A 15325-nucleotide genomic window follows, 5' to 3' on the forward strand; every position below is an offset into this window, starting at 1 on the left:
CTACACTTTTGCTAAATGGTCGAATTTATTTACTTAACCTGCTACATCGGTAATAAGGTAATAAGAGTTTCTAAAACTGTCAAAACTGCTAAAAGTTCTTTTCAGGCTTCGGAAATGAAACGAACAGTTGGTAGGTATTTGATATTTTTGAAAGCAACATTATTAAAAGTTTTGTTTGAAACATTTCTAGCGGGTTTCTTTTACATTGTACTAAGTTGTACTTATTGCAAAAGTTTTGTTCTATTATTATTTGAATTGAATCCACGTGGCACCACGTGCTTTAAAAAGAAACGGGGTAAGTACCTACTTAAAATTAATCTTCAATTACCTTAAAATCAAGTTTTATTCAATGACATTTTTTTTACTAGGTCATCCCGGATTTGAAAGGGCCATTTACCTTGAGAGAAGAACGAAGGAAAGGAGGCTTAAGTATTTACTTATTACTTTTATTACGAAGATAGTCGGATTCATATATCATATACATAATTTATGGGTTGCTTCTGTATATAAAGCTTTTATTAAATATAATTAAGTCTGTTATATGTATAACATATTTTATACAAATGAAATAATAATATATAGGTATATATTTTTATTACTTTCGGTGCTACTACGAAATTTCGTAGCACCGTAGCCCTCGCCTACAACGTGCTACGAAACTCCGTAGCACCGTGGCGTAGCCCGTATGAGAAAATAATTTAGCTTTTTCTAAATTTTCTGTCTATGTGGTCACCAAAACTTTAAATCTTGGATTTAACTTTAGATTATTTGTTTGTAGGTATGATTAGCATTCTTCTCTAGTAACTGAGTTGGCAGCCCTTTCGAATATAGGTAATTTGGTTTTGCACGTGTTTGTATTCACATGTGGTAAGTATCTGCATATAACTAGCTTGTCATGTATAGATGCTTAATGAAGGCACGAGTAATGAATGCAGCCATGATACACATCAAAAGCGGTCAACTCTCCGGCGCTAATTGTATGTGGCGGGCGGGATTCAAACCCGGAACTCTGCACTATATTGGCTACCAGGGATATGCGGAACTTAATACCGTAATTAGGGCTTGCTTGTGTGGTTGTTAACTTTGTGAGTATATAATACTGATAATGAATGAGAAGATTTTTATATGTAATGTGTTAACAATTTAACAACTACTTAAGTAAATCCAAAAGGTTGCGGTCCCATAATTATATTTTCTGGAATATGAAATAAGTTTTCTAGAAGCTAAATATAATAAATCAGTTAGTTATAGTGTCTGTACTGGACGCAGGTGCCTTTTAGAATCTATAATTTATGATAATAGCGGGCGAACACCGCCGCAGCCTCCACCGTTACATTTTATAACTAAATAAGCTTACAGAGCTGGTAGCTTAGTTACCGCAACCGCTTCTCACAAGAGGGATGCGGGTTCAAATCCCCGCTGGTATATATGTTCCAAGTGCTGTACATATGTAATTCATGTACAATGTAAAACAATGAAAATAGTTAGTGGTATCCAGTATCCATTAAAATCTGCCCAATCACCTAGGTTAAAATTAAGCACTTAGGTGTTATTTACCTATAATACTTTAATGTACTGCTGAATTGACATCATAATTACTTCCCTGAAAATAATTAGCAATTAATTGCCTTGGATTTATATTATGTTATGCCCCTTAAATAATTTGACCCAATAGCGTGCCGCAAATTTGATAAGATTAGCTAAACCCAGCTCTTAAGTGCTTGCTTAGATATTTACAAGTATGAAGCTTTAAAGTTTACGTAAAATATAAAGCAACTGACCTACTTACTTCAAAAACCGGAAACTTTGAAAATGTACATAATTTATGGTATTTAAAATACAAAACGGTTTTGGAAACATGTTAAAAAAGTAGGTACAGGTAAGGTAGGTAGGCATGTTAAAACGGTATTTGTGTGGAACAAATTGTTCTGGGGCGGGCGGTTGCTTGGGCAGGATGCTGGATAACTGCGTTAACTGATTAAAGCCACAGATTCTGAATTTCACTCACGAGTCACGAAATTTCGTTTAAATTGGGTAAGTAAATGAATCAGGAATAATGGGAACACACAAAAGTTCGTCACGATAACACGATAAGAAGAATATTTAGAAAACATTATCAACATTCTGTCCTAAATTAAAATCAATAAAAAAACATACCAAAAACGAGAAATTCCAAGAAATATTCCACTCTAATCTAGCCCCAAAAGGCTTTTACGAAAGACTGGACAAACTGAAAGGAAGTCCGAGTGAAAAAACCTTTAGAGATACAAATATTTTCCTCCCACGATCACTATACACAAACATTATACTTAAAATACTTACATTTCTAGTCACAGTAGGAACGCTGTCGACACCCATAGTGGCTCAAATTAAACAAACACCATGTTTTATTCAATCCCGATTTAGATATTAGCGTTTATATAAATAATACATGGGGAGGTGTTCGACGCGTGCTGACGCACCGCGGCTCGCGTTGGAACTGTAGGGATGGCCGCCATCTTGGATTGAGAAGCCTTTCAGGATGAAACTGTTTTCACAATCAGTTCTTCTTACTTATGTATATATTTTTTAAATACAGTATTTTTTCAGTGTTTATCTATAAAAAACTTCATAAATGCACATGCTGTGCATTATAAATAAAGTTTAAAATAATATTTCCATTCGATATAATGTTATCATGCAATATTTCATTTAATAAAAGTTTGTGCAGTTTAACATTGGAACAAGGATCATGTGCTTAATATTATTTGGTGGCTTTTGAGGTTATTTATTTTCCCCTATGCATGTTATTATAATAATTGCTGCTATTATTAAACTTTTTACTTAACTTCCGTGGTTAGACAGAAACACATTTTAAAAATATTGGTTGTATCATACTGATGAAAATAGCAGTTTCAGTAAGAAGCAGTTTGTTTCAGCTCTTTCAGCACATCCCTACGCCCACTCTGCAGCCCGGAGTCTGCGCGAACAACCCCGCACTGACCTCACACTCTCATCACAACTTCACGACCAAATTCATACCCTATTCCCAGCACTTTCAGCGCATATTCACATCTATGCCATCGTCCTTCAGGGTGGACTGAAGGATTTTAGGTTGTATGTGTTGGGAGGTAGGGTTTATATTGGCTCGTGGGTGGTACGTCCTTCGCATAGGGTAGTATAGGTGTGTGAAGGTAGAGTTACAGCTGTGAATGTGATGAATCATTTGAGAGCGGAATGGCATTCGATGTCATATTTATAGGAGGTAATTAATATTGAAACACAAATGTATCACCTGTTTTGTGTAGGCACTTACTTAGTTGTTATTATTTATGTATTGGTTTCACGGATATGTTATACAGGGTGAAATTTCATAATGCCATCCTGTATAGGCTTGTCTTGGATGAACCGATTTTCAAATACAAATATAAACCATAAAATATAATACAGTGATACCTAAATACTTAGATGATTGTTTTTTTTCCGCTACATAAAAAAACCAATGAATTCTTACACTGCCCCGCATCACGCTGCTTGTTGCGTGTATTGTATGAAGGCACGAGTGCAAGTAGATAGGTCTTCTCTGTTGGTTGGACTGTGCATATAACGGAGATGCTTACAAGCAACGTTCGGACACGCATTCACGCAACATGCACTCGATGTGTGGCAGAGTGAGATCAGCCTTAGCAACCCTATGTCGGACAAACGTGCGATAGAAATAGTACCTAATACATAGTAATATATGAAATTGGCGTTTTGTCGTACTGTCCACTTTGATCTCAAATATTACCTTTATGGTAAGGAATTCCAAATTCAAATTCATACAGCTATTTACTCATGCATTTGTGTTTCAAACCCCGTAATTCATTTGTTTTTTCTTCTTTTGTTTTTTTCTTTGTGTCACTCTGTTAACAAAATGGAAAACTTGAAATATCGCGTTATTTACGAGTATGAGTTCCACCGTGGCACCAGTGCTGCAGAAACGGCTCGAAGGCTTAATGATGTGTATGGTGACGGTGTCGCAAAAGAAAACACAGTGCGTTTTTGATTCCAACGTTTTCGTTCTGGAAATTTCGACCTGCAGAACAAGCCTCGTGGACGGCCGGAGACCAAAGTTGATAATGAAGATGAAGAATTGAAGGCTATTGTGGAAGCGGATCCATCGCAAACCACGTCCGAGTTAGCTGCAGGGTCCGGTGTTAGTGATAAAACTATTCTAATCCACTTGAAGCAAATTGGGAAGGTGAAAAAGCTTGAAAGGTGGGTACCTCATGAATTGAGTGAAGCAAACCGACAAACGCGCGTCGACTGCTGCGTTACGTTACTCAACCGGCACAATAATGAAGGAATTTTAAATCGAATCATTACCTGTGATGAAAAGTGGATCCTCTACGATAATCGGAAGCGCTCATCGCAATGGCTGAACCCTGGCGAACCAGCCAAATCCTGCCCTAAGCGAAAATTTACTAAAAAAAAGTTGCTTGTAAGTGTTTGGTGGACTAGTGCCGGTGTCGTTCACTACAGCTTTCTTAAATCTAGCCAGACGATTACGGCAGATATCTATTGTCAGCAACTGCAAACCATGATGGAAAAGCTAGCTGCTAAACAACCGAGGCTGGTCAATCGCTCTAGGCCACTGCTGCTTCAGGACAACGCTAGACCACACACTGCACAACAGACGGCTACCAAATTAGAGGAGCTTCAATTAGAATGTCTTAGACATCCACCGTACTCTCCGGACCTTGCTCCAACAGATTACCATTTTTTTCGCAATTTGGATAACTACTTGCAAGGAAAAAAATTCAACTCCGATGGGGCAGTCCAAACCGCCTTCAAAGATTTTATTGATTCCCGCCCGAATGGTTTTTTTAGTAAGGGGATCAATGAACTACCTATGAGATGGCAAAAGTGCATACATAGCAATGGTACATACTTTGATTAATTTAATATATTTCATTTAAAAAAAAAACGACTTTATGTTCCTCCTATAGAAAACGCCAATTTCATATGTAAGGACCTAATATATTTATTGCAACTATGTAAGTTTTACATTGATCTTAACATTATGTATACCTATACATGGTCCTTAACATACGATATATAAGTAATGCCTAAGAAGTGATAGTATATTCCTATTTGAGAATAGGTGCCAATATAAGAATCAGCAGATAGCTGGACACGAGGCTGCGATAGCCATCGTATCAGACGAAGTTCAAGATGAAATCGAAGGGTGCTTCGGCCATTCTCAACATCAGCCGCTGCACCACAAACTGCTTCACATACTAATTGATTATTGTGAGTGTAATGTAAGTGAGTGGACGTAGGTATATTGCAGTGGTACGGTCAGCTGTATAAGTAGCTATACACTTCTGTACCTTGTCAAACTGACGAACCAATGTTTCAAGGTTTGTTAAATTGACAAGGTACAAAAGTGTATTGCTACTTATGCAGCCGACTGTACCTATCCATTGTATAAACGCGAAAGTTTGCATGTATCGATGGATGTTTGTTACATTTTCAGAAAAACGTCTGATCCAATTTGTATGCGCTTTGGTATGTAGTAAGCGGACATGCTGAATTAACACATACATAATTATCAGCAAGGTCGCTAGAAAGAACATTTTTTTATGCTGCTAGGAATGTATTATGTACTTGTAATAAACAATGCAATGCAGGGCAGGTTCAACTGCTTTGAATTGCAAACCGATGTGGTGGTAAGGGAGCAGCTAAGTTATTTGACGATAAAGGAAAGATAAATAAAAGATGCGAACATTATTAAAATGTATTTTTTTGCAAATAGAGTACCTGCCGGCTACCTATAGGTTATAACTTTAATACAGGGGTATAAAATGTACATAACTAACTACATAATTATATATTGTATTCAAACAGTTTCATAAATTAATATCAGTTTCTATCACAAACAGTTGTTTTGCAGTAAAGCTGCAGTGTCAGCATTGCGGTTCGTATACAAATCTGAAATTCAGATTTCATTACATGAAGGTCACGACACTAGGGTTTTCACGGATCTACGACCACTAGGAAACATTATTGAATAATAATAAGTACTGATTCATGAATACAGTCCAGTGTTAAAAGTAACCTTTGCATAATACAAAGGTATTTCAAATTTGTTTTTACGATATGCAATGAATCAAGAATTCCTAGGTGAACGACAGTGAAAAAAATCCTTTTTTTACACCCGATTTAAGAATGTCAGTAGCATTTGCCTGACAAAAACAAGAATTCAATTCTAGAACACCCTTTATATTCGCAGTAGTCAGACATGGATGTAGTTTATTTTTTTTATACTATATTTACTGTATGGAATAATGGCCGATTCATAAATCCATTGTAAGTACTTTCTGAATTGTATAATGGATCGGTTCCTGTATTATTTAACTGCAGTATGTTTTATAAATAGTTTATGCTTTAATGTAACTTTAGTATAATTAAATAATTAAGTATATTATCTCGTTAAATTTGTGACATTCATTGGAGGTATAGTTTTTTGTCACGCTATTGGCGTAGCTTCGCTAACCCGTTCCGTTTCCACCACCAATGCAGTGCAGACCCTATGATTTCTATTTATAATACATATATCGGTAAAAGGTTCAAATTCAAATAAAAAAATCATCTTTACTACACATTCTGCACATAATGCTATATGCTCCGTAAAATGTAAATGATAATAAGTGCTTATCAATACCATAACGTATTTATTTATAAATAATACAAGAATACTAATATTTGCGGTACTCGTAAGTATATGATTCCCTTGGATCGTTAGGTGTAAGCGGCTTACCTATAATGTAATACATATAAAGTACCTTCAATATAACTATTCCTTTTTGGGTAACAATATTCCCTAACGCTATCTAAACCTTATAAAATTCTCATGAATATAAAAATAGATATTTATTGAGTTGTGTCTGAGCTTATTATTTTATTAAATGACATAAAACAGAACGGTCAGAAAGTATACTTATGAGAATTGAGAAATAAATAAGTCTCACAAAAAGCCTAGTTAACTTTTCATTTATGCTTTCTAAATAATTAAAGTCTTTACGATGGAAGTTTGTCAGATCCCATTTTTCACTTTAAAAGAGCTGATGATCCTGAAACGGCTGAACAGATTTTCATAAAACGTCTTCACTAACATTACATTAATCTATGACTCTAAAAAAACGTAACTAAAATCGGTTTGGCTGTTCGGGAGATAGGCAAACAGTTCATAATAATAACAACAGACAATAACAGATATGATTAAACTTATAACACTCCTCATGAGTCAATAGCCCTATATAAGTGCAAGACGTGGTTAAATTAAAAGGGAAATGTAGGTCGTAATTATCAATAATGCTCTGTCTAAATATCTTATTTTAAAAACGCCTCCTACATAGGTACTTATAATGTATCGATAAGTACATTAACCAGCACTTAATAAACTATGAAGTTTCAGCCTAGTGATCGAAGTATACTCACATCGTATAGAATCATGTCGAGCTTCGTGTTTGCGGTCACTTGTTGCACTGCCGTCAACCTACTAATTTAGTTCACTTCAAGCTTACACACTTCCGAATTTTAATTAAAAGTCTTCCTTTTTAATTAAGTAAACAAATAATTTAAGATCACTAAAATGTACAGTTAGCAAATGGTTGAAATTAAATTCTTCATCAACAAAATTGTCCTGCGTGTTTAAAATTTTCAGCCAAGTATTTGAAATTCGAATGTCCTTTTCCCGAAAGTCCGCAGTGGCCAGTAACAATGCAAGCTCGAACAAATTTCTGAACTGAAATATATTTCGCCGTGAATGAAATACTGGCCGTTTTTAAGAGCTCAGATTGATTTTATTTTTGTTTCTTTTTCTTGTGAAACACAAAAAGTTGTTATTGAATGGCAAAGCACGTGCGCCCTCGGCGAGGTCGGATGCCAGACTGAGACTGGGCGGGCGGCGGCCTCCTTGGGCCGGGGCGGGTCACCAGTTAATTCAGTTAGCTCAAACAATGACACCTCCATTAGATGTTGAGGTTTACTGGTTATTGGAGGCATTGATTTATGCTCACATCATTATTAGATGGAGCTACATAATTATGAGCAAAGCCTTTCAGAGTTCTTATTATTGGGATGGGAATAGATATACTGAAAATGCCAACGTGTTACCATTAGCAAGGCCCCTCCAGGCCACCTACACGATAAGAATACTCTACATAATAATATTCTGTGTTTATATAGGTAGGGCGAAACATAGTACAACGCGGACTCGGGTGTACCCTCAATGGAGCGAAAGCTCACCATGGCTTTTCGGTCTTGACACTTTATTTAAATAGGTAAGTACGTACAGATCAGACTTGGGTCTCCATAGGCTGCGTTCCGAGTAGGGAAACTGTTCGCCATTTACTAGGAGAGTGAGCAGACACTCGGCATAAGTATATCTATACTAAACTGGTACGCGGCGTTATACTTACTCTGTCGACGACGCCGACGAACAATTTGCCTTCTGGTGACGCAGCGATGTTACCAGGTTACCAGAAGACCTCAAGAGAGAGCGCTTAAGTTTTTAGTCAGTAGACACGTGACAAGTTCAACAATTGGGAAAACAAATTCAGCCAAAGTTTTCACATGTTGCCTCCCGTGAAGACTTTTGAGGAACCCGCAAAAAGTATAGAAATAAGTTGAACGACGTTTCAAAATGATTGGTCATTTTATTTTATTCTATGATATTTCTTTTATACAGCTACTTTTCTGCCGTTCAAAAGTTATGAGAGCTACTTTAACTGAGGTTGTTTCATAATCACTTTGAAATTAAATCCTTCGCTGACCTTTTACTTTAAGAAAGAATATTAGCGTCGGTTTTAATTTCAAGTGTGCCTAAAGAAATTTCCGGCCCATTAGTTTTGGGCAATTTCACAAAGGAAAAGGTAATTTCGGTAAATTGGATGATAACGTGGTAGGGGTTTGAAATTAATCCTTTAGGATTTTTAATTTCATTTTGACCCTTATAATACTTAACAATGGATCGACGGTCTTACGCTGAGTTGCAGAAAGCTTAAATGTACTACTGCCTTGCTTTATCAGTATACGGATAGGAAGAGACATATAGATTTAATGCCGACAGTAGCTTAAAGTTCCTTTTGGCTGTATGAGAATGGCCTGTGACAGAGTGTTGTGTCGCTCCTTGGGTGAGTTGTATGGCCAGCTGATTACGAGCTGATGATGATGATGAACCTATTAGCTGTTTATTCAATCCTCAACCAATCATGATTATTGAGACCGTTTTCCGCACATCTGACTAGATACATCATACCATACAGTCCGATGCGTCCGTATTCGAGCGGTCTGAAGCGTCCGTAGTCGAGCGGGTCTCAGTGATCGTAACTGATCACTGAGGTTAAGCAACAACTGGCACGGTCCGATTGGTGACCGATTTCAAGTGTTTCTTTTCTGGACGCTTCCGTGCTTCGGACGGCACGTTAAGCCGTGGGTCCCGGTTGCTGCTTCGGCAGCAGTTGTTAAGCCTAGTCAGAGGCCTTCGGGCAGCTTGAAAGCATCTGACAGTCGGGTTGCCCACTTACTCGACAACTCTCTCAGCACAAGCTTGCTTGTGTTCGGGTCCACCAACCCGCACTTGGCCGGCGTGGTGGACTAGGCCTAAGACCCTTCCTTCATTGGAAGGAGACCCGTGCCCCAGCAGTGACATACAGTCAACAATAAGAACCTTAACTTAGATCAAGGTGAAACAGCACTACGCCGCGCCGTAGGCCATAGCGCGCTGTTGTCTATGTTTTTCAAGTGCGTGTATTGGGAATGCTCAGTACTAGGAGCTATACTATAGCGGGTGATAAGAAGCTATTTGCTATCAATTGTAACTAGTAACCTTCTTCTCTCTTAGCGTCTCGGTGGCAAACACTCAAGCTGTACTTACATTACAATAAGGGTTTTTGCATGTTCTAATTCTAATAAACGCCTTGCGTTTACGCCCAAGAACCCACAATCGGTACTGGGAATTCCTCACTCAATACTCAATCGTTATCATATCATATTGCATCCATCCATTTACAGGGGTTCATGATGAATGATGAACAGCTGCTTGACAAAGTGTAGGTACCTACATGTGAATGCACTGTGTGAGAGTGTAAACTTTACTGGGTACCTAAGGTACCTTTTAGATACCTGGTAGATTACCTGTGAATTCTCATTTAACTGATTCCTGAGTCCTCCCTGGCTGACTCCCAGAAAGTTACACCCCCACATTATATCAATCACACGCTAGCCAACGCTACACCCTGGCCGCGCCGCCATCACCCCACCAGCCTCGTGCCTCGTGAGGAAGCCCCGCGCCACGCGACCGCTGATCCCGTTAGGCCGGCGCGACTGCGTGGCGGCTCCGAATGATGCGCAGCTATACAGGGTGTTGCCAAACTGGTACTGGTAACTGGTAAGCCGAAAGGAGATGGCGCCAGTTTTCACAAGTCGTAGAACAAAAGTGGTTCAGAATGACCTCCTAAGACAACCCGTTTTTGCTGACTATGTCACTTTTGTAACACCCTGTATACAGGTAGTGGTGGATTAGGTACGCATGCACGACACCCGTGATTCGAAGGCGGTGAAACGTGCTGCTGATGCGTTTCTGGTTTGAGTCAGTTGGAAAGAATGTCTTGGTGGTAAGTCACACGTGAGTATGCACCGACATAGGTACCTAACTATATTCACCCGCGAGCAATGAAAAATAATAATAAATAAATAATAAATAATAAATATGTGGGGACATCTCACACACGGCCATCCGACCCCAAGCTAGGCAGAACCTGTGTTATGGGTGCCGGACAGCTGATATATCTACACAAATACATAGATAGATAGATACTAAATATAAATATCAACACCCAAGACCCGAGTTCAAATATCTGTCTTTAAACAAATATCTGCCCCAGCCGGGAATCTGTCTGTCTGTCACTCTGTTACTCTTTCACGCCAAAACTACTGAACGGATTTGAATGAAATTTGGTATACATACGGTCTAGACCGTGGGAAAGAACATAGGCTACTTTTTAACCCGGAATTCCCACGGGAAAACTTTTTAAGGCGAAGCGAAGCGCGCGGGAAAAGCTAGTATTATTATAAACACCTAACCTATAGTGCCTATAGGATTACATAGATAGTTAGATTGGAAGTGGTTAGCTCTAAAATACCAACCTATTTATATTTTTCCTATTGAACTTATGGGAATAGCTACAACTCTTCATATAGACACTCTAACCATAGGGATCAAAGCATAAACTATATAATTATCTAATTGCGTGGGCGAGTACGATCTAGATATTTAGGTTCCATCAGCTATAACTACCTTATGAAAATTAAGTAGGTACTTAAGTATATACTATGGGCTACTACTAGGCCCTACTGTGTTCTAGAAGTAGAAGAAAATATTTCAGTATAGTACTTAGTTACTTATACGTTATAATAATAAACCTTTATTTCAGGCATCAGTGGCCCATATGTTATTTTAGTATACCTATTTATTAGCTACTATTTTCATTTATTTACTTTGTTATGAGATCTTGATAAGCGCCCCTGTCGGTAATTAGTGGAACTAACAAATCCCTAAAATGCCGGTGATACGGTGAACGTTAACAAACTTTTTAACCTATCCACAAGTTTATTTATTTTTTATATTATGTATGATACAGTAGTTAGGTAGGACATGTGACATGACAAACTTATGAAATAACTCAGTTTTTGGTCAGTAGCAAAGCCGCTAGATGGCGTTTTGCTTTATGTTTGAAATTCAACGAACTAATATTACGAATAGTTACTTGTGTTTTTAAAGAAAATGTGAATAAATTTAGAATAGAAGTAGATATTAAAATAGAAGGAGGAAAATATCTATATATACAATACAATAAAATAAGAAAATTTTAAACTCATAAAATATTTTTGAATTTCTGAACGTTGAAGTGCTTTTGCTTGCTGCTTGCTGCAACTGTCAAAAACGCAAAGTTTTCCGATTTCGCGTCTAAACAATTTCTTGTTTTCACTTTGTTTTCTTGAAGATTTATGTGAAAATGTAATGAATATTGACAACAACTGAAACTTACACTGCCACATAATGACGCTGGGTCGCAAACACACCCAATCTTCCGGGTAAGTGGGTTTATTTACTCTCGTTTAACAATTAATTATCGATGCATAAAAAATGGGGTCTGGATCGCATAAAAATACGACATGATTGATTTTTTACTATTTATAGGAATGCTGGGGACATCAGGAAGGTCTATGCTAGCCATTCGAAGGTCGGCAGTCTCTCAACCTGCTCGTCTTCGGTAAGTTATTCATAATACTTATTTGATTTTCCCCCTGAAGTGATCTTCCAATTCGACTGGTTGCTGACAGTGAGATCCTAAGCTACACTATTTGTCAAATCATTCTATTCATTATTATGATCGATTACTTGTATATCTTCGGATTAATCTTAATTTGGTGAGAGAAAAGGCATTGTTTGAACCAGAACAGCATGTATATCATGCGATTTGTACAATCATCAGTCTCAATACATTCATCAGGTCCAATGTAAACCTGACATTAATGTCCGCAGATATCCCTAAATGACATGATCGAGCCTCCGGACTGGGAGGAGGTGTCGGAGCGGCTGATGGGAGAGAATGACCCGCTGGCGTACCCACCTGATGATGTCAACCTGGTGACGGTTCCCAAGAAGATACGGACTGTAGAGCATGTGCTGCCTGATGAGGATCTGTGAGTAGATGACATTAACTGTGTAGCATACAGTGTATAATATATTGCTTTGCATTATAGAATCCTTGTTTCAAAGACCAACAACCTTTTCTGTATGGACAGTTCTTTGTAACTGAATGCAAAAAGCTTTTAATGATTCATGATACCAACTGTTCCAAAATCACTTATATCACAAATAATCTAGGTCTAAAGTTTTGCTGTTTGTCTAAAGAATCATAATCCAGCCAACTATGTTGCACTCTACTGCAGTAAACTGTGATCAAATGCTTGAGGTGGTCCAACATTATTATAAACAACCACTCAACAATCTCCAGGTCCAAAGCCTCGATGTTCGTCCGCGACTGCATCCGCACCTACACGTCCAACTACTCCGTGGTCGAGTACGCGTACCGCTGCTACTCGGGCTCCGTGATTGGTCGCGAGCGGCTGCTGGAGCGGCTGGAGCGTGTGGGGGCCGCGCCGCCGCAGCAGTATGAAGTGGATATGGAGCCGCAGCAGTTGCAGGACTTACAGGTAGTGTGGGGTTACTCCCAGTACCAGTATCAAAACTTAGCCGTAGGGCCCTAGGAACATTGCGTAAGGGTATTTTATCATAATGAGTTATTTACACTAAAGCATTTTTACACCACCAGAGTTGCCCAGTGATTTTTTTCTTTCTTGCTTGTGACTAATGCCCATCCAAGGTTTTTTTTTTCTTTTTTCCTATAACATGCCTTACGCGCGGGCAAAACAAGAAAGTAGCAGTTCATAAGAAGCAGAACCTACAAAATGTTTATCCAACTCAGCTAACATCATTGAAGTACATACATACATATGAATGTAAATACATAAGTATGAACTAATAAGCAAATTAAAAACCCCCACAGACCGAATCCCAATCCCAACCATCCAGCGGGCGTCAATCAGTCGCCTCCATGTCCTCATCCTCATCATGCAACGAGACGCTCACTCCGCGCGGTTCCTGGGCCAGTCTCGACCTCCGCAGCTCCTCCTCCGACCCGCTACTACCGGACCTCTTTGACAAGAAGCCCATAGAGCAGATAGACGCCATCAACGAGGCGAGACGCATGGAGAATAGGCAGGCGGATTTAATGGGGTTATACTCGTCGTATCTTGATGATGAAGATGCGGTGGAGAGGAGGATGCCGGCGGAGATGCCGTGTGAAGTCATGGGGCACAGGATCATGGTGGTGTGCCATCAGTTGAAGTGAGTGGCTTTTTTTGTATTTTATTTGAAACTAGTTTTTGCTTAGATCTTCCTTTTGACAGAAAGGGTAACTTAGTTTTCCCGGTTTACCTGTAATTATTTTTTTCTTTTATATGAACCTTCATTTCCATAATAACATAAGTACGTACATAATAAAGAAGAATTAGCAAATTTGGTCCAGCTGTTCACGTGGGTTGCCGTGATTACCTCAAATAAAAAACCTACACTTTCCTCTCCATTTTTAACTATCCAAGTAGGTACATTATTAAAATCATTAAGTTATAACAGTCGAAATTTATCTAATTTTTCAGACTAGAGCTGGACATCGAGCCTATATTTCTGTCCATGGCTTTATACGACGCGAAGGAGAAGAAGAAGCTGACGGAGAACTTCCACTTCAACCTGAACTCGGAGTGCACGCGGCAGATGTTGGCAGCTCATGTGCCAACTGCTGCACTGTCTACGCTTAGCAGGTGAGGAAATCCAAAGGTTGTCTGGTTGAGATTGCTTTAAGCAAGTAGGCCGCCTTTTGTACTTTTTTTATAAGTGTTTTTTCATGTTATGGTGCAAATAAAGAGTACCTATTGTATTGTGAATTAATGAACAGACTGAACTTACACTTCAACTGGAACGATTGAATGAATGTCGCACTGTCAAGCTTATGGTATATTATGGAGCTCCATACTCTGCGTCATATCACGGTTTGTCACCGTGGTGAAAGGATTGGCCAGTCAGATAAGCCGCAGTAGCTGACTGCCCAAAGTAATACGTTTCAACTTTACATTCAGTGGCAAAGGTTACCTTTATAGGATTAGATCCCCCACAAGTTGAAGGGCAAAGAGCATGTGTATACATAATATGAGATGAGTTGAAATAAACTTAGTAAAAGGTCACTTATTTTATTAACCTTTTATGATTCGATCAAGCAGAAGCAACCTAAAAATAGCTATCGGTATATATGGTTTTATCAGTGATTTAAACAGAAGACAGGTCAATGTTTTTATCCATTTTAAAGTACCCACCAATAGAACTACTGACTTTTGACTATAGAAAGTACACGAATTTCCAATTTTTTTTTAAATAAATTTGTTAAGTGTGATCTCCTGAGTTACCCCATCCTGTCTTACTAAAGAGTATATAGCTCTTATGGAACATCCTGTATTTTGTATTACTATAATGAAACCCCATGGTTTCCTGTCCCCAGGAGCTGTATCTTCGACCTGCTGAACCCATCAGCCGACGTGTTCCTCGTCATCCGCATGGAGAAGGTGCTTCAGGGAGATGTCAACGAATGCGTGGAGCCCTATATGAAGGAGGACAAGGTTAGTGTTTGTCTCCTTCCTACTTGCAGGTGTAAGATAGGAGAGAGTGAGACGTCGCGAG

At 38.6% G+C, this 15325-nt stretch overlaps 1 protein-coding gene across 1 annotated transcript in view; it reads left to right on the forward strand.

Annotated features, from left to right (window-relative positions):
- Positions 1 to 11963: 11963 nt before the first annotated feature.
- The window catches only part of LOC105394979 (dedicator of cytokinesis protein 7), a 41117-nt gene continuing 37755 nt past the window's right edge, over positions 11964 to 15325 (forward strand). The window contains exons 1-7 of the mRNA XM_048627263.1: positions 11964 to 12123; positions 12230 to 12302; positions 12575 to 12735; positions 13050 to 13248; positions 13602 to 13942; positions 14254 to 14415; positions 15147 to 15264. Of these exons, the coding sequence (XP_048483220.1) occupies positions 12089 to 12123; positions 12230 to 12302; positions 12575 to 12735; positions 13050 to 13248; positions 13602 to 13942; positions 14254 to 14415; positions 15147 to 15264 (1089 nt within the window). The 5' untranslated portion in view covers positions 11964 to 12088. The remainder of the gene's footprint in view (positions 12124 to 12229; positions 12303 to 12574; positions 12736 to 13049; positions 13249 to 13601; positions 13943 to 14253; positions 14416 to 15146; positions 15265 to 15325) is intronic.

Source organism: Plutella xylostella, chromosome 4, assembly GCF_932276165.1.
Source record: "Plutella xylostella chromosome 4, ilPluXylo3.1, whole genome shotgun sequence".
Lineage (NCBI taxonomy): Eukaryota > Metazoa > Arthropoda > Insecta > Lepidoptera > Plutellidae > Plutella > Plutella xylostella.